Source organism: Neolamprologus multifasciatus, chromosome 15, assembly GCF_963576455.1.
Source record: "Neolamprologus multifasciatus chromosome 15, fNeoMul1.2, whole genome shotgun sequence".
NCBI classification, from domain to species: Eukaryota; Metazoa; Chordata; class Actinopteri; order Cichliformes; family Cichlidae; genus Neolamprologus; species Neolamprologus multifasciatus.
Genome location: NC_140453.1, coordinates 8,039,404 through 8,064,860, shown reverse-complemented (window position 1 = coordinate 8,064,860; position 25,457 = coordinate 8,039,404). Strand labels below are relative to the sequence as shown.

The following is a 25,457-nucleotide window of genomic DNA, read 5'->3' as shown; positions in this document are numbered from 1 at the left end:
AGGCGTAGGTGGCAACTACCAGAGCTGAGACATAAGCATGCATAGGCGAGCTGGAAATTGACCATATTTTTTTATATGCATGATGTGCAGTAATGAAAAGGAAAATCTGCAGTTGTAATGACGCATAGAGATGCATGGTAAACTGAATCAAAGATCCCTAATCTGCAGGAGGATTCATGCAGGGGATCGGCAACAGATCAGTCGGGGGATCATCAAAGCCAGGATTCACTGTTTAGTGATGAACATACAATAAATGGCTCCAGAAAATTGAATGGAAATTCCTCTTTTTCAACAGGCTTCATCACAAGCTTTTCAGTGAGAGCCACTTACTAGAGGGGCTGGATTTATTCTGCAGCCATACAAAGGTCTCATGATCCACCACTTTCACAATTCAAAGTGAAACATAAAATGTAACCATAGAGATTCAGGCTTCACAGGAAGTCTTTGAAATTCAAGAGACAAACCCCACGTAACTTATATCTGCTACCCACTTATTAAATCTAGCTCTCACCCTGCTGACTAAATAGCAGGGTATCCTCACTGTGGGGCACAATGTGAGCTTTTACCTGTTCAATAAAATTATTGCCTTTAGAGTGACAACGACAAACGTATTGCTTTCAAAGAGTTAGTTTTCTCATCAGACTGTGCATTTATTTACAAGCCGTGTTAGCCTCCTACCTTCCTCTGGTACAGTTCTTCCGGAGTGGTTGACCTCAGGCTGACCAGACGGTAGTTCTTAATAACTGTGCGAGGGCGTTTCCGTGGTGGAGCGAACCGTTCCATCTCTGTCACGTAATACAGGCCCTGCTTGATGTAGCCAAAGTAGCGGGCTTTGGCTGAGGACTCTTCGTCTGAATCAGATTCTCCACCATCATCTCCCTCCTCATCCTCGCTGGCTCCCCCACTGAGGCTGCTCTCCAGGCGCCCACGCTTCTGGGCCAGCTTCACCTCACACTGATAAACAAACACAAGACAAATTGAAATGAGGGTAGAAGCGCAAGACTTTGAATGACACTGCCAATACGTGGCTTAAAAGTGATCATAAAGCCACAGTTGTCTTCTCACATAAAATACATCTGTTTCATTGGCCCAGATCATAAGATGAGGGCTGTGAAACAGAAGACGACGCATTTCCAACTGACTGAGCCTCAGATTTACAGTCATTTGCCCAGAGTGACTTTCTGATGCTGCATATGGACACGTCGGTGCCAGCATTCAATGGCGGATGATAAAGCACCCGGCACAGTTTACATCTAGCTGTGTTTAAGTTGGTAAGAACACTTAATTTAACGCCCTCATGCTAGCTCAGCAGGCTGTCTGAACACAAAACAGCAGCAAGGTCAAGCTGCTCAATAGAAAAATCTAAATCCTAGCTGTCCAAAGTGATTTCTTTCACTTGTCTTAACCTGATCTGTAGGTCTGTGATTGCCTCAGTTGGGAGCCCATTTTAAAACTGCGCACTGTGGCAAATACTCCTCTGGATTTTCACTCATAAAAACGTGACACGTTTAGCACCTGTGTAACAGCTGTGCGCAGCAATCATCATAAAATAGAAGCAGGGAAAATACTCCACATCTGTGGAGACATACGCACAACATGTTCAGGGCATTATCAATGCACACACTGCTGTAAGATACAACAAGAGATGCCCATCCCCCACACACTCCGCACTGAGACAGGGTGATGAAACCTTTCCTCAGAGTTAGCAGCTAAAGAAATTGCTCGCTTTTTATTGTGCTCTACGCAATCAGATTTTCAAAAAAAATAAAAAAGCACACGACTTAAAGCAAAGAGCGGGGTGATGTGATATCATGGTCTTTGTCTGAGGATGAAGATGCAGGAAATCATTTTTCATCCCTTTACCACTACAGATACACAATTACACATTGTTTCACACAATGACACTAGAAAACTGGAAATACCTGCAGGGATATAAAGATGTCGTTTTTTTAGCAGAAAAAAAATGAATCACACACAATCACCTCAGCTGTCAGAGGACCTGAGCACACACACTTGTGTTAGTAGGTGTACCTTTTATTAAAAATGTGCAATCACGCCCATTTTACACTTTTCTTTAATTTTAATGAAATAAGTGATGTCCTCATTACAAACATGTGGCCCATATAGTCTCTTTCATTGTTCCAGACCACTGCCTGTTCAGATAGGCTTCAGGCCTGTGCCACACTGAACTCAATAAGCAGTGTGGAAAACTGATAAAAGAGATGAAGAACTGTCCTCTATTCTCCCATGTGCCTTTTAAAGCCCTGAAGTCCAAAATCTATCATCTAACAACTGCAAAAGGATGCTTTCATGAGGCCTGCACCATTGAACTCTGTTTGCTTAACCACGTGAACACCTCTATCTTTACATGTTTTCCTTCTTTCTTTTTTTTACCTCCAAGCTGAGGAAGCCCCCATCATGTGCAGCAGTGACTCGAGGTGAGGGCTCAAACCATTCACAGGATTTCCCCAGAAGGTTGCGCAATGTCCTGACAGAAGAGACGGTGACAGAGCCAGAGCAGCGGGCCAAAATCAGCACGTTGTCACTCCACCAGCTCACATCTAGCAGCGGATAGAACTGCTCCTTATCTGCGACAGCGAGACATAAGGGTAGTGTTAAAGATGTGACTGTCTACCAGAAGAAGCTGACCTAAACAGAACAGAAAAGATGGTTCCCCTACTTGTAATAAAAGTTTGCCTGAGCGTGCGTTGTACAGCTTTTGTCATCAGTGGCCCCACTTTCTGGGATCACAGTGTTTCTGAATTACTTTCCTCCTCTAAGATGTATTTACACATGTGGACATGTGACATCACTTGTCATGCTTGAGATGAAGTATCACACAGATTATTGCTTACAGAAGCTGTCACAGCTGTCATCACTACTGGCCCAAAACTGTCAAAGCTGCACAAACAGAATACACACACACACACACACACACACACACACACACACACAAGTACAGAAACGCACCCATACACAGCCATGGGCAGCCTTTGCTATCCTTGGCACACACTCTATGGTTGTATGTTTAATAACTGTATAATTCAGTGAATAAGGCACGTCAAAGATCATTAAATTGTATCCAGGCTGGACTGCTATGTCAGCAGCCAACTAGGCTGTCTTTCGCCCTTCGGGCCAAACTACCTTTTATTTTCTTCCTTCTCTCCAGCGATGTCTTCCACTCTGGGTTGATCTCCTCAAATCCTGGCTGCGGGGAGGAACGAAGGAATGAAGAAGGGAGGAAAAGAAGAAGAGAGAGCAATGGGAGAAGAAATTAATCTGCTAACCCTGTTTACACTTTTAACACACGCACAGACAGAAGCTGTGCCAGCAATGAAGCAGAACATGCTTACACGCCGCATAAATCCGCAAAGCATTCTGCAAATATAAGTTCTCCATTTGCCATGTCACTTTCTGCCTGACGGAAGCACACACACATTCACGCAATCTTTTCCACCACACACCTTGGCCAGAAAGAGATTACATTAATACAGTAAGCCAAGCATCTAATGTACAAAATATTCCCACGGCACACAAATGGAAGTGCACACAGGTTTACTCTACTTAAGCAAAATCATGGATGCTTTCAATCACAAGTAAGTCAGAGGCATACCTGCAGGTCCTGACTCCATGTTGCCCTCTGTTTAAGGGACGGGATGTCCCAGAGAGACAGACGGCCAGAGAAGTGGATGACAGCCAGCAGGGTGCCGTCAGGGCTCAGGCTCATGCGAAACACACCGTCCTGATCAATGACGACACACACATCATGTTAAAGAGAATATTCACCAGCTTCCACAACTTAAGCTTAATTCTCAATCAGGCAGAGGGACAGAGGAGGGCAGCCCTACCTTTTCGTCTCCTTGTCTGGAAAAGAGTCTAAAACTGGGAATCCTGAAGAAACCTCTTTTCTGATTCTAACACAAACAGAATATGTAATGTGTTACATGCTGCATAAATATATCTATTTTGTTTGCATAAACACGTGTGTGCATGTGTGACTCCTTGCCATGCTGACATCGTCCTCATAGCTGGTGACCTGCTTGTAGTGTGGTGAGCCAGAAAGAGCCCTCCAGGCTGTGATGCCACAGCAAGAGGCCTTGGATGCACTGTCATCGCCTGATTCACAGCCGCCTACGAGCAGCAATCTGAAAAACATGAACACACACATTTGTGGATGCCACCTTCGCGACTGTGCCCCAAAAGTTCAAATTAAACTGCATATCAAGGATTTAAAGTTAAAATTGTCACTGTGAAGCTATCCTCAGCCTGGGTTAAAGCCAAGGGATCAGTGAAAATTCACACTATAAAAGCACCACTTAGCAAACCGGGGGATATCAGTTTTATTTATCGGATAAAAGTCCGACTGGAATCAGTGGGTCAGTAGTTAAGACAAGCAACACCACAGTGATAATGGCTCTCTCTTTGCAGTGAGAAGAGCCCAATACAATACTGATCAGGAACTCAGAGATAGGCGTGAATGGTGGACTACTGTTCAGCTCAACACTGCCCCCTGGTGCACAGAAATAGACTGTTTTGCTGGAGCTGAGATCTCACAGATGAGTTTGCAAACTGGCAGATGAGAGATGAGATGAGATAGCCTTTATTTGTCAGTTGCAGGTCTTTTGCCCACAACCGAGATGACAGACCTTGCCGACCGTACATACAATACACAAACATCACATTGGGGAGACAGGTCAGGCGAGGAAAAAAAACGTTGAAATGTGTAACACAAAAGGATAATACAGGAATGCACAGATATCAACACACCATAGCACAATAAACACAGACAAGCAACATGGGAAAGTGTTCCAGTGTGTACATCTGATCTGGGACCGCTGCAATCTTCGACTGCGCCTCCAGCTGACCCGATGTCCACATCAGAGGGGAGGTAAGCATTGGAGGTGGCATTGGATCCAGGGTAGGGAGGGTGATGCGTCAGTGAGTGCTTATCAGTATCAGTATATGTATGTGTGTGCGTGTCCATAGTTCAGCTGAGGACAGGACAGAGTGTTCAAAACCTCCAATATGATTTCCTCCTATACTCATGAAAAAGGATTCAGCCAGACTCTTGTCCCTCTGATGCACATTCTCTAATACTACTCACTCAAACGTGTGCCCGCATTACAAAATAAATTATGCACCATTTTCATAATTACACTCAGTTTTTGAAATATTTTCTCTTTTACCCAATTTATCACCTTTTTCTCCTTCTTCCCTTCCTTATCTATCATATTCTCTCTGATGCTAACCCAGTTCCCGCATGGGAATTATTAAAGTTTTATCGCATCTATCAATTGGCAAAACACTAGACAGTAGCTGCCAAAATCCATTAAGCTGCCAAACTAAATCTGGTTTGTGCAGAATGAGTGCCATTGTGAGAACAGTAAGGTCACCGATATAAGCCAGACTTTTTAATTCTAGCAGTGTAAAAGGCCACATTTGCTCGGCTGCCACAGGAAATTCCTGCAGGTACTACATTAAAGTAATTGGTTAATTTATCCCTGAGCAACCCCTTGGACCTATTCAGCGGTCTCCAACCTTTTTTGCGCCACGGACCGGTTTATGCCCGACAATATTTTCACGGACCGGCCTTTAAGGGGTCGCGGATAAATACAACAAAATAAAACTAGTACCGGTACCAAAAAAAAAGAAGAATTATTCATAACACACGTGAAAAGACCCAGGAAAACTGAGTTAACGATAAAAACAATAACAAAATAACGCTGAAAACCGATAAAAACCCTGAAAACCATACATTTCACACCTGAGCCTCAACTCTCGCGGTCCGGTACCAAACGACTCACGGACTGGTACCGGTCCGAGGCCCGGGGGTTGGGGACCGCTGCCATAGAGTAACATATTCTGCCTGTGCAAAATATACATATATAAGTGTGTGTTTCTGTACAAGAATGTTTTATTTATTGGACTTCACAAGTGATAATCTATTTTATAAATTCTATCGTATATCTTTCTGCAAAGCAATCTTTAGTAAAATAAAGGTTTGTTTAATGCAGTAAACACATCCAGCTCACTGATCAATATAATACATATTTAGGAGCATATTGACGACGGCCCAAGATATCAAATGATGAAAGGCTTTGAAATCATTCTGCATCGCATGGTCGGCAGTGGGTTTCAACATAAAAATTGATTCAAGGGATTTATGAGGATGTCTGTAGATGTCTGAATATAAAGCTATGAAAAACACTCTTGATGAAACGCGGCTCTAATAGAAGTGGGCTTGAATGGCAGAGGCCACAAGAAGAATAAAATGTCTAAGGGTGTCAAGTCGAGGCTATGGGCAATAATTAGGGTGCCAATGATAAATTAAAAGCTCAAAGCTTTTCTTTTTTCTTTATCAAAATACTTATTATTTCAACTTTATTCAACAGGATATCTGGGCTGCCGGGGTGTTGGCAACATTTAACCTACCTGTGGCCAGGGTGGTAAATAGCTGAGGTGATCCCGTGGGAGTAATGGGAGGAAAAACTAAAGCTGTGGTTCTCCTGAAAGTTCTGATTGGTTCCCATGCTGAAACAGAGAGGGTGACACAGAGCGACAGAGATGATATTAAAATAGCAAGTTGCCTATAATTGAACTCTGGCACATAAACAATCAAAACACAAGTGTTCATGTGGAAAGTGTTAATGATGCGACAAAGCTGTTTTGAGGAAGATGACAGAGCAATTTCTCTCCCAGCTGCAATTAAAATGAGACATGGCAAAATAAATAATCAAATTTAAGTGGGCAATCTAAATTAGATTGGTGCTAGAGGGGATGACGTGTAATTTGTGTTTGGATATCTCGCTGGGGAAATGTTTCCTCTCAGTGTACATTGTATGGAGAGAAAGAGACGATGAAAGGTAGGAAGGGAAAGAAAGGGAGAACGAGGGAAATAGCCGAGGGATATGCACAATTCCTAGACTTTGGCTTCCTCTACATATGCACGTCTTCATACCACAGTAAAGCATGCATGTGAAGGCATACATGTATGCACAAAAGCACAACTTGCATAAACCTAAACCTAACATAAACCCATGTCTGCATCTGAAAATTTGATGATTTCACTATTTAATAAGGGACTTGGTTTTTAATGTTGTCCCCATAAGGAAGACACATCCCTATATTGTGATGATGAAAACAAATAAGGTCCCCACAACATCAGTAATACTTGAACCAATCACACACACACACACACGCAGAAAAGAAGTGCTGGCAGTGTAAGAGGGTGAGAGAGGTGACTTATTGTCAAACCTCAGCTATAATTCTGAAATTCTAATTTAAAACTGTTTGAGCGACAATATTGGAATGCAGTCATATGAAGAGGAAGAGTGAGTATAAGCTTAAAAACACTTTCAGAGGAAATCTGGTGCAAATGTCTCCCACATCTTAATTACCTCCCCTCTCCCTCTTTCTCGCCTTCTCTAGCTCTCTCGCTCTCACACACACACACAGACTAACAGTTTGGATGTTTCAAAAGCATCCAACACCATTTATCTGCCTCTAATAGAAAAATAAATCAGCTTTTCCCTCGTCTTATTAGCAAACACCGCTATGCACGCTCAAAGCCGTCTTATCAAGATTCAACACACATTAAACACACATTAAAACTTTCACCCTATGTCTTGGAGAGCCAGCACAATAACAAACAAGATCGGGGGGAGGGGGGGGGGGGGACCCTGAAATAATGCAACAGTGATAATGTTAAAAGGAAGGCGTGCACAGCAATTAGGAAAATACATAGCTATTAGAATGTCATTAATCAAGAATTCAAAATGCCCATTTGCATGAGGAGTGGCAAGAAAAGGGAAATGGTATTAAAATGTTCAAGTATAGTAAGGATACAGGATATTAAGATATTAAGACACACCACAAAAAGCTTTAAAAAAAAAAGTGAAATAATAAGAATGAATAAATGCTAGAATGCATGCATTTAGATCAGATAGTAACAAAGCAGAAAAGGTCTCCTTGTCTAAGAGAGTTGTTAGCTTGAAAAAAATGCAATGGAATTAGATAGCAATAAACAATAAGCAGGCACTTGAAACTGGAAATGCACCAACATCTCTAATTGGGAGGTGTTAATGATAACTGACAATTATCTGTTTGCTGTGAATGATCTTGATCACATCAATTTGCAATTATCGTTCAGCACACTGCGTGGTTCTAAAGTGTAAAGTTGTGGCAGCGCAGTGAAGAAAAGGCTCATTTATGCAGGTTTATTGTGTTGTGACTGTTCAACAACAGACTCTCTAACTGACATATATGGTTAATAAGCATCATCATCACTCTGAAACGGTGACCTGGCCTAATGCTAAATTACAGCGACACAAACACACAGAGAGGTTGGGAGCAAAAATGTAGAGGAAGAAATTGCCACTTAAGCCCTTAGTCCACCACATACTCCATATTACACATTCAGTAATATTCCCTTTTTTGTAACAAAATACAGTTATTGTCCTGACTTAGTGCTCAGTGACACATAGGAATGAAACACAGACAGTGAGAGGAACTAAAAAGTCAGACAAAGAGAGGAGTACATAAAAAGTGGTAATTGAAATTTAAGTGGTGGGAGCAGGTGAAGTGTAATGTGAAGAGTAAGTAATGAAAGGCCTTCTAATGGGTCAAAGGTGTTGTGCGAGTCATAAAATCAAAGTGTGACCCAGCCTAATGGAAAAAGGAAGCGTTTGAAAATACAGTTCATGCGTTTAAATCAAAGTATAATACTGCAGCCCAGAAAACATGCATAAAGACAAACATGAAACACTCCAATTACAATTACATTGTTGTGCACCATAGAGGTCCATAACCATTTTCCAGAAGCCATAATGTGTGCATGTACAGTAGAAGTATAGCATGGAGCAAAAAGATTTTTTAAACCTTAAAGGTCACTCTTTCGAGGATGCCAATGTTCACATTTTGGACAGAGAGGACAGATGGTTTGAAAGAGGAGTGAAAGAAGCCATCTATGTCCACTGTGAGCGACCATCTTTGAACAGAGGCGGTGGTTTACGACACCAACTATCTGCCATCTATAATCCAGTTTTGAGTTCCCTCCCCAGACGTCTTAACGCCCACTCACATCCTGGGCCATCTGACCTCAGGAATTCGCATGATAAAGTGGGGCCAGGTTTCACAAAGAGCTCACCCGAAACCCTGGCTGATTGGGACCCACACCCAGTTTCACACCTTGGCTCAGGCGATTAGAGGATCATCAGAGGGCCCTTTGTCCCTCTTTGGGGAGAAACTCCCACTAGGTTTAAATCTGGGACTCTCCACCATTTGACCTTAGAACTGAAGAAGCTTCTCGGATGAGAGGTGAAACGTCTTCAAGTAACTTAAAGAAGTCCAGACGCTTTTCTTTGCAAGCTCCTTTGACTTTAAACCTTAAACTCTTTTCAAACACTTTTTACTGTGTGACTGGTTGTTTGTGTGCCTTCTTTGACTAGTGAAGGCTCCCTCTGCATTCTTTAAATTGCACTTTTAAAGGAGCGAATTGTTTATTCTACTAAATAATTTAAGTGTGGCTAATAAGAAACACAGTCATTCTTAGAAGTTTCAATCCAGCATTTTTGTGTCTCACCTGACTAGATAGCTTTTGAGGTTGCCACCATATGTGATCACGAGGAGCTCGGCTGACCACTGAGCACTAGCTGTATACTCCAGGAAGATCAGGCCTGCCACTGCACAACTGAAATCCCCGGGGAAGCTCGCCACCTGGATTTAAAAAGCAAGAAAACAAAGAAGAATCACTGACATCGTATCAAAAGGCATCAAAATATGTAAAATTTGCTTAATTGTTAGTATTGATTTTTGTGCCCTCACAAATTTTTTCTTTTTACTTGGTTTTTTTTTTTTTTTTTTTTTTTTTTTACAAACAACTAAAGTTACATCACACAAGCTGCATTTGCCAAAGGAAAAAAAAAAACAGGCAAAAGATTAAAAAAAGAAAGTAATGAAACAGGGAATGAAAAACAATAGAAGCAGAAGACAGACAAAAGCTGAGTGTCGTGGGGGGAAAAGGGAAGAAACTGTCATTTTTTCATACACGCGTACACTTTCTGTCAAATTGACTTTTTTATCATCCCTTCCAGAAATAGCAGTAAGTTGCCACTGTGTGAACTTAACAGTGACAAACAAGGGGAGCAGTACAAAGTACAGAAGAGGGGGGGGGGGGTCTGATGCAAGTGTGCAAGCACAAAGCAGAGATGCACTAAAGGAATGAGGATCACAGGGTTTGAAAGATGAGTGCGTGGCTAGGGAGAAGACAGGCGTCTGCGCTCGCCATCTCTGACAGGGCGGATAGAAAAATTGAAAGGAACAATGGACAGAAACAGAAGAATGATAATATGCAGCACACAGAGGGCATTTAACTGAGGGAGGAATGGCACATGGACTTGAAAGTGCAGGGAGAGGTACTAAGAGAGACACATGCAAGGATGACAGAGGAGAGAAATACAGGAGGTTCTGGGGGAGACAGAGAGAAGCTAGCATGAAAAATTAAAGAGGGAAGGTGATGAAGATGGGGGGGGAGAAATGGGACACAATGGAGAAGAAGAAACAGAGAGTGAATTAGAAAGCAGAAGTGACAGGCAAAGAGAGCACAAAGTGTGTCTGACAAGGAGACATTTTCTTCAAAAGTGACAGACAGCTCAAAGTGCCCAGCAAAATGTGTGCTGCACTGAAACGGCACAGCTCAGCCCATCTCTGGAGGTAAGATTACGGGCCTGAATCCTCCTGCAGCCAGAAGTAGCACCAAATCTCCCATAGCGTTCTATCATTTTGAGGGAATAAGAAACTATTTTCCAAAACTCAAAACTGATGCTTTCCTCCATATATCATACCACAAATGCATTCAGTGATATAAGATATAACATACTGTAGCTGAAGCGATCATCTGAGAAAATAGAAGAAACTATGGAGATGGAAATCATGGAATAACTCTGACTATGATACTTGCACGGTTGTGCTGATGGATCCTGAGCTAAGAGGGGGATCAAACTAAGAACAGGAAGGTGCTGGTTTTCACTTTGACTCACACACACAGCTTGAAACATTGACTTTTTTTTTTTTTCTCAGAAGGTCTGTTACCGGCGGAATGACGAAGAGTTCGCTGCCCATGAGGTCAAAAAGGCGCACGGTGCCGGTGCTGTCAGCGTAGGCCAGCAGGGTGCAGTCATAGCTCCACGCCACCCTTCGCCACTGGGGATTTGGGTCCTTCGGCACTGTAGCAGGTGATGAAACAGAACGTAAAACAGAAAGGAAGAAGGACAAGACGTTCAAGGAACCAAGGATTACAAATTAAGTCAGATGAGAAACTCCGCGAATAATCCCTTGTGATCCGACGTGTGCTGATGATGAATATGGATGAGAGGAGTCAGACAAGGCTAACGCGACACATCAACACAATGTGCGCAAGGTCTGATCCTGATCATCTTGGAAGGTTACTCAAATTCAGTAATTGTCTATCAAAGACATGCACACAGACTTTCACACAAACACACACACACACACGTATTGGGAGATGAGGATAAAGGTAGAGCCAGAGAGAAAGGTGGGGAGGAGAACGGAGACCATAAATTGAACTTTTATTGAAGTATAGACTACGCTTTAGCAATCTGCTGGCTCAGCTGTGCTGTGAGTGTAACCATATCGCTGTGATGAAGCACATCCGTGCCTGCTGGCATTTTCTCAAGGCTTCGCTGTCATCCTTCCCTCTGATAGAAGAGCCTGGGCAGTCTGACAGGCCTCTGATCCTGAGCCGGTTTTGAATACCTGATCGCCACATTAAACAGTATGGAGCGGTTGGGGGGTAAATAGGCGAAGACTTGTGCAAACATGAGCACAAACTCAGCAGAATAATCATTCAGGCATTAAACTAGATGCAACTTTTAGCGCAGTCTCAGATTTTTGCGGTTGGAGAACAGTGTCAAACATAATATGATACCACGGGTGCTGTGTCTAAGCAATAAATTTCTAAAAAGGAAGTTATGTTTTTGTTGATATCACATAACAGCGCTATTGGCGTTTTCCTGTGCTGAATTTCTTGGCTGCAGAGTGCTGCTGCAACCCCTGGTGGGCAATACTGCAAACTAATAGAGGCGTTGGATATTGTATGACTAGAATTTTAAATGAAGAACAAAGGGAAGAAGTGGGAGGCGAGACAGACAAAGGGAGAGAGAGAAAATGAGAGAAAGGGGGGCGCTGAGCGAAAAAGAGAGGGGGAAAACAATGAATCCGACACACTGAGAGACACAATAGCTCCCCAGATTTGAAGGCCTAAGTATCAGAGCGTACCTTAGGAAGGAAGTGCGCGATTTAACACACCTTTGAGACACTCAGCTTAGGAGCAGACAAGAACATGTAGCCGTTATGAAAACCATAAGTACCAAGTGCCTCCGCTACTCTTTTCTAGTTTTCTTTTACTCTTTTTGGCTCCATATTTCAATCTTTTTTTTTCCCCCTCTCACACTGCCTCTCTTGCCATCTTGTCTCCCATTATGAATTGTATACAGTATGTTGTTCTGCAGTTGAGAGGGCTCCATTTCCACATAGATGGCTTTTTTGGGGAGCTGGAAAATTGGATGCTACTGTCTATTTTTCTAGTGATGGCAGATGCTGAAGTTGAGGAGAATTGCACCCAATGACCCAACAGAAGCCTTCCATCTAAAGCCTTGCAGATGCATTTATCAGAACTCAACTCTTATGAATTATGCACGCAGGTGAGAGACAACTCCGCTGTAACAGAAGCAGGCAATGAGGACGAGTTGAAGAGGGGGGTTGGGGACTGGACTGGCAGAGTGATACACAGGTGTGGACGCATTGAAACGAACACACAAAAACGACTGCACAAGAAAAAGAAAAAGGCGGTAAAGCACACACCACACACACTTATCCATTAAACGCAAATGCCATTAAAGGCAGGATCACAGTGAAATCCATTAGGACAAATCTCCGTGAAATGAAATGAAGTAAAAGAAAAATGGAGGGAAAAAAGCGATGACATGGATTGAAAAAGAGTAGGGAGGCTAAGGTTTACACAGGCCCAGGGGCTACAGTTATCCACACTTTGAACCATTCACGGCCCACAATGACAACTAGCCGGAACAGAACAAATATAGACACAATGCAGACTGAGAAGGTGCGGCAGAGATGACAAAAACAAAAATAAAACATGAAAAACGAATGAAAAAGAAAATATGGGCACGAAACTGGAATTCAAAACATGTTGTGATTCGTTTGCCATTTTTAAACACAGCTATAGGTCCAAAAAAATAAATAAATCACTGGCCATTTTGTTAGTTATACATGTTGAACTGCTTGTTAATGTAAATATCTCATAAACCATAAATCACATGGTAGCAACTAGGGCTGTGCGATATGACCAAAATCTCATATCCCGATATAAGAATTCTATCGTCCTGATAACGATATAAATCACAAAAATGTAACATTTTCTGTAAATTCTGTGAATCTCGGGCAGCTCGACTGCGCGTCGTGTACTTGGAGTCGAGTGTTTTAACTGATGCATGAAACGATACATTTTTAGACATAAGTTGTAACGGCCGCCGTTTTCTTTGTGAGTATTTATTACACGGCGTGCTGCAGGGAAAAGCCTGTTCTAACGTTTGAGTCTAAGGTTTATTCTTTAGCACCTGGCGGCTCTTTTTTACTTCTCATCCGTAAATAATCTGCTTTTTCACGTGATTCAGTTTATTTTGAAAAGTCTCAACAGGATCTTGAGCTTTATTGTGAAAGGTTTATGTGGAACATAAACAAGCGGATACGCGATGGTGTTACCGTCATTGTTGCTAATGACAACACATAAAAACAGGCGCTTGTCCGTTTGTAGTGTGGTTATATTAAATATAAGAGAAAGAGAGAACTTTAAGAAATGAATATAGCCACTACAGTGACCATCAGAACCATGAAAAAAATATCGCCGTAAATTGCCGTTTATTTTGCGACACCACGAAACAAACGATAGTGTAAAATGAAATGATAGATGTTTTTATATCGTCATCCGATATATATCGTTATATCGAACAGCCCTAGTAGCAACTGAATGCATTGAGGCACGTTAACATGGTCAAGAGACCTGCTGAAGTTTAAACCAAACATCAGAATGGGGAGGAAAGACGCTTTAAGTGACTCTGAATGTGGCTTAGTTGTTGGTGCCAGATTGGCTGGTCTTAGTATTTTATAAATTGCTTATCTATTTGAATTTTCCTGGATACATCCACATTGGGATGGTAGGGTCAGAAACTGACGTAAACAACGTGAAAGCATGGATCTATCTCACTTTATGTCAACAGTTCAGGCTGGTGGTGGCGATTCTTGGCACACTTTGGTCCCCCATCATTTAAATGCTGCAGCATATCCAAGCATTATTCCTGACCATCCTTTTATGACCACACTCTACTACTTCTGATGTCTGTTGTCACAAAGCTCAAATGCCCTCCACAGTCACCATAGCTCATCCCAATAGAGGATCCTCATCCCATCCTTTGGGATGAACACAACAGGTATGTGCAGCCCACCAATCTGCAGCAACTGTGTGATTGCTATCATGTCAATATGGACCAAAGTCTCTGAGGAATGTTTCCAGCACCTTGTTGTTCTGAAGGAAAAAGGGGGTCCAACCAATTACAAGCAAGCTGTACCTAACAAAGTGAAAGAAGAGTGTATACACTCATGACCAATGCCTTCTTGTTTGTAATGCCTAGAAATATCAGAAACATAAAGGACGCCAAAGGGAATCTGGCAGCGACACTTCTCATATTTGAATTGACGCCAGTATTGTCAATTTATTGTTCAGACACTTTTAGAAGCCATAGTAACCACCCCATTATATTGCCTGTTATTCTAACAGACCTGCCTGGATTTACCCCCTCCTGACAGCTTCTGTCAGAAAGAGAACCTGGTTTAAGACGAGGGTGTTTGATTGGCTTGAGCTCAATTCTACTGCACTAGCAACAGGCACTGAAAGGTTTGTGATCAGCATGAGCAGTGGGAACAGCAGTGGGTTCCCAGGGGAAACATGCCAGCATTGCAGCAAATGTAGACCAAATCCATCTTTTATGTATGAAATTGAACTGCAAGCAGATGGGCTACAGCAGCCAGAAATTTAAAAAAAAATCCACCCCACACCAGGTGCCACTCCTTTCAGCTACAGACAGAAAACTGAGGCTAAATGCAACAAAGAGCTGAGGCAGTTCTGAAGGCAAAAAGCAGGCACTAGCAAGGTGGACCTGTTGAAGTGGTCGCTGAGTGGACCTACAGGTCTTATATATGTAAGCATTTTATAAGCCAAGTTCGATTTCACAGTCTTAAAGTGCACTCTCTTCACAGGGAGACCATATAGTGCCCTGTCCAAAATAGGAGAAGTAGATTGTGAGTCCGGGCCAGGGATGGCTGAACTTTCAGAGTAAAATACTTAGATATAGCGCCTTAAAATGTAGTATTATTCAGTAGCTTATCAGATCAAAATTATTACACTTATGTAGGAATCGGTGTTGAGTAAGGTAATTATGAACCAAGTGGTCCATTAGTGCTGGGGGGTGGATTATATCTGGATTTGTTACACAACACCATAACCACTGTAGGCTTAAATAAACAACAACAACAAAAAATAAACAAACCATAAATATAAAACATCTAAATCTGTCCAACTGCATTTCAAGACACTTCAGCATTATATGTTTTAAACGTCTGAGCTCACAGAAAGTTGGGGCTTACCTATGTTCAGATACGGCAATAAAACTAACACAGCACACAATTTCATTGTCTAATTAAGACTAACTGTTTTTATCTGTCACAACAAGGCTGCGTTTAATGAGCGATCATGTAGACACCGAGGTGATTATCCCCGATGCTGTTCACGTGTCTCTCACGCAGTCTCACACACACTCCAAGCTCAGAGCAGACGTTAAGAAGCACAACAAACATTGTGCATAACATAATGTTCAATTTACACACAGTGAATTTAGAACTACAGCTTAAGAGTCAACCTCACTCACAGAGTGGACTTTTGATAGCTGCAGATGGAAAGATGCCACACGAAGCAGCTCCGATTCCTTTGTTTCCCTGCTTTCATTCACACCAGATTCATAACAGCGGTTTACTCTGCAGTGATCCACAGACGCCAGTGAATCGACACAGTTCAACGTCATCACAGTACTCTAATTAATGCATCTATAAAATCTGACACTCTGCCCTGAAGGATTGTGTGGGATCATTTGTAGAAACGAGTCTCCAAATTAAGGACTGCTGATCCAAATACATAATTTCTTCTAATTATTCAGGGGATGTAAATCAGCTTTAATAGCTACAGCGTTTACAGTTATTGCTTTTAACATCAATTTGATATTATGAGGTTTTGTATACACATGCTACGGTTCTAAATAAAACTAAAGCTACAGGTACCTTGGTGTTCATCTGAACAACAAACTGGACTGGACTCATAACTCAGAAGCCCTCTACAGGAAAGGACAGAGCAGGCTGTACCTGCTGCGGAGACTCAGGTCGTTTGGAGTGCAGGGCCCACTCCTGAAGACCTTCTATGACTCTGTGGTGGCCTCAGCCATCTTCTATGGTTTGTTCTGTTGGGGCGGCAGCATCTCTGCTGGGGACAGGAAGAGACTGAACAGGCTGATCCGAAGGGCCAGCTCTGTTCTGGGATGCCCTCTGGACCCAGCGGAGGTGGTGAGTGACAGGAGAATGGTGGCTAAGCTGTCATCCCTGTTGGACAACATCTCCCACCCCATGCAGGAGACTCTGACAGCACTTAGCAGCTCTTTCAGTGGGAGACTGCGGCACCCACGGTGTGGGACGGAGAGATTTCACAGGTCTTTCCTCCCCACTGCTGTCAGATTCCACAATAAAGACTTTTGCAGCTGATCAAACACACAAACCCACACATGTGCAATAAGACTGCTATACGTGCAATTCTTGTGCAATTCTTCTTCTGACGAAGTTGTATTTTTGTATTTTCCTACTCAGTTGTATATAGTATTTGTATTTCTATTTTATTCTATTGTATATATTATTCTATTCTATTTTATTCTATTGTATATAGTATTTTATTTTATTCTATTCTATTTTATTGCATTCCAGTGTTTTCTAATTTCTGCTACATAACTTTGCACTTTTGCTGTAACAAAACAAATTTCCCACCTGTGGGACTAATAAAGGTCATCTTATCTTATCTTATCTTATCTTAGAAACAGCTATATTTACACTGTAAATACACAATGCTTATTATTTAGCCACACTGGTTGTATTCTACTAGTGTAATGCCTGCTGTCAGAGGCATACTGACATCAGAGGTGGATGCCACAGTAGCTATTTGGTGGATTCCTAATCCTAAAACAGTATAGCTAGGATATTTAATATGTCCAGTAACTTAATGTGAAACCAACAGTATGTTCAGGGTCATTGGGAGGCTGGAGCGTATCCCAGCTATCATGGGGTGGCAGACTGGACAGGTTGTCAGTCAGCTGCAAGGCTTGTGATGTGTATACCATTTCTAATACACAATCAGAATCCTGAGCATTTGTGCAATAACAATTCTTGCAATTTTGCCTTTGTACAAGAACAAAGTGCAGACTTTCAGCTTTAACTGAAGGGGGATTATTAAAGTATTGCATTAACTGAATTATAGCCAGCAGTTTGATGTCCAGGTGAGGCCTGTTCCCTTGTTATGCTATGAAATATTAAGCAAATAAAAAGTCTGGAGTTGATTCAAGATTTTTTTATGCTTTGCTCAGATTCAGGCAAATGCGTTCACTTATTAAACTTGTATTTCATAGCTGTTCAACTCTCAACATGAGGTCCAATGGGATGTTGATGCAAATTAAGGACGCCATTATTAAGCTGAAAACACAAAATAAACCTACATTATTAAACTAGCACCAAAAGGGCTCATAAACCACAGAAGAACTAAAGCAGATGTTCACCAACTCTTTCCTTCTGGCATTTATTATGACCAAGAGATAAAAAATTTAAGAAAAGAAGAGATAGGAGAGTGCTGACGGTGCATAGTTTATCCACCAGAGACCTTAAAAATGTTTTCTATTTCTGAGTTAGTCACCTGCGCTCAGACTAACAGAACAATAAATACAAAATTAAACAACAGTAAAGCAACGAAAGGTTGGATTTTTGAGTTCTAGACTTTAAGGCATTAACACAATAAAATTGCAATCTATTCTACTCATATACGTGTAACTAGAGTAGTTCATTACATGGTATATGAAAACACACACACAAACCAGATATCTCTTAAATAAGCATCTGACATACCACATAAAGGAGTACAAGGGCACACACACTGAACTCTACAACAGTAACCCCCATCATCATTTATAAAACAAACGGATTGCTTAGTGAAGTGAGTTATGGCGATTTAGTCGTCATTTACCAGGAACAAGCATGTGACCGATAATACACAGGGACAAGGTCTTACCCTGGCACTTCCCAATGAGTGAGCCAAAGTCATCTCTCACAGACCTGAGGAGGAAACGTGCACACACAGAAAAAAAAAAAGTAAGGAGAGGCGGCATTGCACAGTGAGACATTGATACACTTCTTATACGAACTGGTATAAGTTGGGTTATAACAGCCACTGACGGCCTGCCAACTAAAGTAGCTCAATAGATCAAGCAGACAAGTGGGGGTAGGCAGTGTTTCGACAGACTCTTAAAGGAGCTCAGGGGATAAGGCCTTGAGCTGACTTAACACCCACTCACACACCTCAATTCATGCCATGAAGAGCAGCTATAAAACGTTGTGATTAAACAACAACAGTGTGAAAAAAGGACAAAAGAGTAGCCCACGCTATCAAGCAGAGGCAAAAGTGAAGAGACCTGACTGCTCGTGATCATAAAAGGTCAACTACATTTAAATTTGAGCATACTGGGAAACAGAAACATTCAGCTTTTTCATATTGCTAAATGTATGAAACCGCCTTCCAATTACACAAAGGGTCACGTGGAGCAAACGCTTTACAATGAGTGTACCATTAGTCTCCAGAGAGTAAGGCATCCTAATATATCTAGTTCACAGCTATAGATTTTCATTTTGAAATTTTGCTCATTTTAAAGACCTACATTATGTCAGTGAGGCACACTGCTGACTGAGCGCATTTTTTCTGCACACAGGGAAATTGGATTTATGTCAGGAAATAATTACAAGCACTGAAAAAGAACACACAGATATTCATGCGCGTGTATGTTTTGATCGCTTTCCTTATACACCCACAAATGAAAAGGGAAGCATTGGTGTTTTCATTGTTAGCTTGAACTTTTTCAGACGGGTGCTACGAAAGTACACTAAACTGATTCAAATATTTTCCTGTGATGGATTACACTCTTACTGACTGTACTGATGCTCGAAACACAGTTTTCATCTTTTAAATGCAAGCTGACATTGGACTTCTTTGTTAAAGCGAGATGTGATAAATCACCCCCTTAATTAAGACTATCACTCACACACACACAAACACGCACACACAGCCTCAAAGAGAGAGACAGAGTTCAGTAATTACCTAATTTCCACACACTGATCTTGAACCACTGCCAACAGTTTGCCATTGCTGTGGAGTAAAACAAGAGAATGGGTCAGGAATCACTGGAAAAAAAAAATCAAAGAGAACAGAAGAAAAGCAGAAGAGCAAAGAAAGAACGACATAAATAGATGTTACTGTCTATAATATAAATCAAAATTAGATGAAGACCCTCAAGAGTGAAAAGATTATGTGTGGGATATTGTGTGTGTGTGTGTGTGTGGGGGGGGGGGGGGGTTGAAATGATAAAGACGGGAATAAATGTCCAGGTTGGACTGCTGAAAGAGAGAAGGAACAGTAATAATCGGGAGCATTAAGCGTCGCAAAAAGAGTTTCAGAGGAAATGAAATGAGAGAGAAAAGGGGCGGACAGAAATCAGCCACATCAAACTAATGGACATCTGCAGCATCTTTGACCACGCTTCTCACTGTCTCGGATGGTGGAATCGATAGTCAATTAAAAACTGCCTTTCTACTTGGTTTGTCTGTTGTAACGAGTGCAATTAAATGATTGGCTGAGGGGATAGGCAAGGGGAGAGAGAGAAAGACTTAGTGTGTGTCAGCAACAAAGTAGCTCACATTCAGGTATTGATTACAGAGACGGAGCATGTCTGTAAGTGAGCGTGTGTGTTTTTGTTGCACCTTGCAAGCACCAGCTGCCAGTTGATCTGCTTGTTTGCCAGGCGGACAAGACCGAGAGGCAGGGACGAGCTGGAGGGGCTGAGAAACACAAGGTCAAATAAACGAGAAGAAGGAAACAAATTATAACAGGTTAACCATTAATCAGTAGGTACATTAACAGAGTACTATACCTCAAAGGTCTAGTACATACAAATTATATTACAAGTGATTTTATATAGGTTGTTGGATGTAACTACATTATGTTATTTTATTAAAATCAAGTCTACTCAAATCCAAGTCACTCATTTTAAAATGAGTGACTTGGATTTGCTGATTTTGATTTTCTTTCCAAGAACTACAACTGTCAGGATATTCATCAATCAATTTTCTTCCCTACCAAAACAAAGGCAGGTGCAACAGATTTACTGTATATAATAAAACAAATGTCAGTTACATGCATCCATTATGTTTATAACGTCAGACAATAACACCATATCAATGTCTTTCTCTTTTTCACTCAACTCCACAACTTTCCTGCTTTGATATGTTGCTCATACTGAGGCTGCTGGATTATGGTTGGCTTGGAGCTCTGGACAACTTTAGCTTTACCTACTTTACCTTTGTTAAAGTCTTTAAAATGTTCATATTCAGCTGGATGAGAGTGATTTAAATTATATATTCTGAACATTTTCATAATGGTCCTGGCCACAGTTTACTTTGTCTTCACTCACAGTGAGGAGCTTTCTTGATAATGCTACAGTTTTAAACTGGTCCTTTGAATAGACACAACAACGGTTCATCCCTTTAGTTAGGAGCCTTTTATATGCTTGAATGACTCAAAGGTCAGCGTTAAGTGACTTAACAAATGCAAAAACATCGCTATGAAATCAAACAGGTACAATGACTGGAGAGAAAATTTTGTATTGTGGGTGGGTATTGGGGGGGTTCATTCATAATTTATATAGATTTTTTTTCCTGTCTGTACAGCCTTGTTTTTGAATACAGTAGTTAGCAACATTAGCCACAGAACATATGTTTTCTACAATTATTAAACACAAATATAAATATGTGTAAAAGTGTTTTTGGCTGAACACGTTCCCCCATTCAACAAATGCAAATAGCACAGCATGTGGACAACAGCCTCATTCTATCAAACACAATTGCTAATATATTCTCATCCACAGAAAGAGAAGGGGAACTGGGACATAAACATGGCTGGAGGAGTTCTTAAATATTTAATAAGGTTATTGATGTTGCCAGCGAACCACCCGCTGAGAGGATAAGCAGGCCTTGGTGCTAGAGAATTACAGAATCTACCGCAGGAAAAATCGTTGCGTGTGTTAGCGTGATATATCGGGAGAGTGTGAGAAGAATATTTTCCGACTGCTGTAACATTTACCTACAAAACATGTGGGTCAATATGAAGCTACTTTTGGCTGCTCTCTTTTCACAACAGCAGGTAAATTAGTTGGCCAAGTTGTGGGCCAAATTTGAGTCTTTCCCAGACTGATTCGGGACCCCAGGCCTTATGTTTGACACCCCTGACCTAAGCCAATGACTGACTTGTGTTATGGGTTGCAGTAAGCTGTCATCTTAGTTAGCAATATAATGTACTATAGCACTATAAATATATATTCAAGATACACACCTAAAAGGAAAAAAATGCATTTTTATTGCCCTTTAAAATTAAACATTTAAGATGGCAGACAGTATAGCATATATGCATGGGCAGCATTTTTTCAGAGGGACATACTGATTAAAACAGTATGCAAAAAGTCCACATTTTGAACATCTCATTTGAAACATGAGGTACATTGTAACAAATTCTGATAAATTTGATATTTTTTAAAGATATAGCAGACAAGAAAGGGGCCTTATTTCAAATACCAAGAACTTTCTGCTTGAAAGTTTTTGACTTTATGTCAATATAATGTTAACGGCTGTATCGTCATTTAGCTTTACTATGTTATTATTAATTATTTAAAAATCACAATAATTAATAATATAATTTATTTTTCACCTATAATAAAACTAAAATTATGATATTTTTTAATCTGCATTGCCAAGTTACATCTGTTGATCTACAATGTCTCAAAGTAAAAGAGTTGACACTGTTCCTTTTACAGTTCAGTAGCACTGTTAGTGCTGCTGCTTATCGCGTCACTTAAAAAACAGCAATGAAGCGTGTTAATTTTTAGCGCATTTAATACTCAAATATTTTTACCAAGACAGAAAAAAATCAGAATAAAGTTCTCGTCACTATGTACATCACATTACTAAAAGTCTTCCCGACACAAGATTTTCATAGTCAAAGCCAAAGAAAAACGATCACATTACTTCAGCCATAAGGTTTGAGATTGTTATGAAATATGTAATGCGTATCTGTAAAAATTGGATTAATATTAAGCACTAGGAGTCACAGCTTTATGCAGCATGTGTGTTGTTTACACTGGTGAAATAACAAGTCATGCCTGGAGCAGACAGCAATCCTTTTTAAAATAATAATGACTTACCTGTACCACAAATAGTGAAGGATCAAGCGGAAAGGGCCTGTAAGAAATGTATGACAGGTAGTTATTAATAATCTGATCACGTAAAGTTTCGTTTTTTCTCTTTGTTTCATTGTTACTGATTTTACTTGCTTGTTGTTTTTTTAAACACACTTCTGGTGCAAACTATTGAGATCCTAGCACATGTGGCCATATGTTATCAGCCTTAAAATTTACACTAATGCTATCATATGCTTGTAATTTAAGACTCTGGGCCACAAGCACAGACTCAGCTTTACTTCACTCACATCCAAACTGAAGCAAGCGGTTTTCCTCTTTTATAAGGAGGCAATGCTAAAGGGACATGGCTCAAACAGAATGATGTTAAAAATGATGCCTTATCAGTAAAATTTTGATGTTTATTAAACAGGGTTTTCTTAAGAATAGTGTTGTAGGCTAGCATTTTATTATTTTTTTATAGCATTCTGTTATTCAACAATGACTATAATTGCAGAAATGTGACTGGCTTGTTTATTTGATTTTTTATTGACTATTTGGACCAATTTGGAGATTCAGATTACCATGGAGATTGTTTTTCTGGTGGGAGGAATTCTGAAAATCCTGGGGGAAAACTGATGTAAACATCAGAGAACTCCACACACAATCACTCAGTTGCACAGCTTAAAGTAACAGCTGAGATCTGGACAACACTAGCTTCAGTCTCACAGACTGAAGCTAGTGTTGTGAGACACTAGCTTCAGTCTGTTGACTGAAGCTACATTGTTGACTACTTTGATCCTGTTTGTGTTGAACATTGATCCTGTTTGTTGAAGCCAAACAGGATCAATGTTTCTGGAAGCATTTACATTAGAATATGAACAGAAACTGTCATCTATAACACACTCTGGCATCATGTTGTGATATGATATAATATGATATGATATATCACATGATATGATATGATCATTTTTGAATGAGGAAAATAGACTTTCACAGATTTTGTTTAATTTGCAGTTTCGATAAATCACAGCACCTGTTTTCCATTTTCCTAATGAAATATGAAAATAAATGAACTCAAGATGAACTCATGAATCAAGAATTTTGCACAGTACTGTATGCTGGATGGACTTTAATATCTCAGTAAGAAGATTGCATGCCTTCCAGCCTCTATGATCTCCATGTATTCTGGTGTCATAAATAAAAGAACATCAAGCAAAATACATATAAAGATTGGCGTGGTGGACTGTTGGTAAGTTTATTGATCATTTTAGAATAGCTACAATCAATGTGAGAATGTAACTGCTTCGGGCAAGTGCTGTATATATTGATTGATTGATTGATTGATTGATAATACTTTATTCATCCCGAGGGAAATTGGGTTAAGGCTGCCAACCGTGCCGGCGCCATCTTACCCTCCGACCATACATACATTACACAAAACATCACATGGGGAAGACAGGTCAGAGAGGTATAACAATGGAAAATGCACCACATGAGGAAAGATAAGGAGAAAAAAATAACTCCCCCCAGACTGAGCTCCAACAGGGAGATCAGTTTGAGAACAGAAAAAAAACACCTCTGCACATAGCACATGAAAAAACTCTTAATACACCAAAGAAACACATGACAAGCAACAGGGGTGGGTAAAGGGTGCAGCATCGGAAGGGAATAAGCATCGAAGGCGTTTGGAAAGGGAGGGGGGATGAGTGTGTGCATATCAGTGTATATGTATTTGTGTGCGTGTCCAGAGTTCAGCTGAGACAGTGTCCTTCGCCCTGCTAGGCTAAGTAAACAGTCTTCCAGCCAACCCAGGCGGCCTTGTATGGAATGGGAAGGAACAGACTAAACACAGCCGTTATCAGGGTGTTTTTGTTCAGCTCCAGCCTTGAGACCGCAGCTGGCGCCAAAGGGGGTATCCGCATGAAGTGATGATGGTTTTAACTTTAGTGCGAACAGCTCATATGAATTTCAAAGCAGTTCTACAGTCCAACACTGGTCTCTCAATCTCCCGTTGGAGAGCCGCGAGCTTCGCCATACTTGCGTTCTGTGATGTTGTCATTTCTTGTGCTCAAGGAGCCGATTTCTGAGAACTCACGGCAGCGTGCCTCCCCGAGATGTCATCCAATTTGCGCCCAGAGATGTTATTCCGAGCTAGCCCTTCTGAGATGTATCCAGTCTGCAGTCAGAGATCTTATTCTGAGTATTTACAGCAGCCGTAGCCTCTCCAACATCTTATCCGTGCTGACTCAATGAGCCCATTTTGAGAAACTCACGCCTCTCCCATAGTTTCAATCCCAGCAGGCAGCTTTGTGGGGGTTTGAACAGCCGGTTCCGCTTTCTTAATTCTTCGATAAGTCAGGGCCAAGCCAGCTCCGATGAGCCAGAACCCTGTTACCATGGTTCCGAATAGGTAGATATCTTCAGCACTCAGGCTCACCCAAGCCCAAACTTCTCGTTTAGAAAGGGGTGTCAATTGCATTTAGGGACCAGTTGATCAAATCCATAATTCCTCTTTTAGGTTTTAGAGAACAGACTGTGAGAGAATGTTCCAGGGAAAAGTAATACAAAAAACACGAGACTAGACAAGGACATAAGAGGGCAGGGAAGCTAAGGGAGAGGAGGAGGAGGAGAGGAGAAAAGTGCGACCGCCTTCGTCAAGAGCAAGAGCAATATATACAATATATGCATGCATGCATGCATATTATCACACCATGGCAACGAAAATCAGAACTTACCTGTCACAGCTTTTGCAATTAGAGAGGTGCTGTACTCCTTGTTGCCTCGCAACTG

General features: G+C 41.1%; 1 protein-coding gene across 1 annotated transcript in view; it reads right to left on the bottom strand.

Moving 5' to 3' along the window:
• Positions 1-25,457, bottom strand: part of nbas (NBAS subunit of NRZ tethering complex) — a 188,380-nt gene that overhangs the window by 162,309 nt on the left and 614 nt on the right. Inside the window, exons 2-15 of the mRNA XM_085131944.1 lie at positions 25,403-25,454; positions 22,692-22,728; positions 20,200-20,277; positions 19,541-19,588; positions 18,461-18,504; positions 11,089-11,222; positions 9,581-9,714; positions 6,433-6,531; positions 4,007-4,145; positions 3,849-3,914; positions 3,614-3,742; positions 3,145-3,208; positions 2,395-2,588; positions 679-954 (exon numbers count right to left, since the gene is read on the bottom strand). Of these exons, the coding sequence (XP_084988070.1) occupies positions 679-954; positions 2,395-2,588; positions 3,145-3,208; positions 3,614-3,742; positions 3,849-3,914; positions 4,007-4,145; positions 6,433-6,531; positions 9,581-9,714; positions 11,089-11,222; positions 18,461-18,504; positions 19,541-19,588; positions 20,200-20,277; positions 22,692-22,728; positions 25,403-25,454 (1,494 nt within the window). The remainder of the gene's footprint in view (positions 1-678; positions 955-2,394; positions 2,589-3,144; positions 3,209-3,613; positions 3,743-3,848; positions 3,915-4,006; positions 4,146-6,432; positions 6,532-9,580; positions 9,715-11,088; positions 11,223-18,460; positions 18,505-19,540; positions 19,589-20,199; positions 20,278-22,691; positions 22,729-25,402; positions 25,455-25,457) is intronic.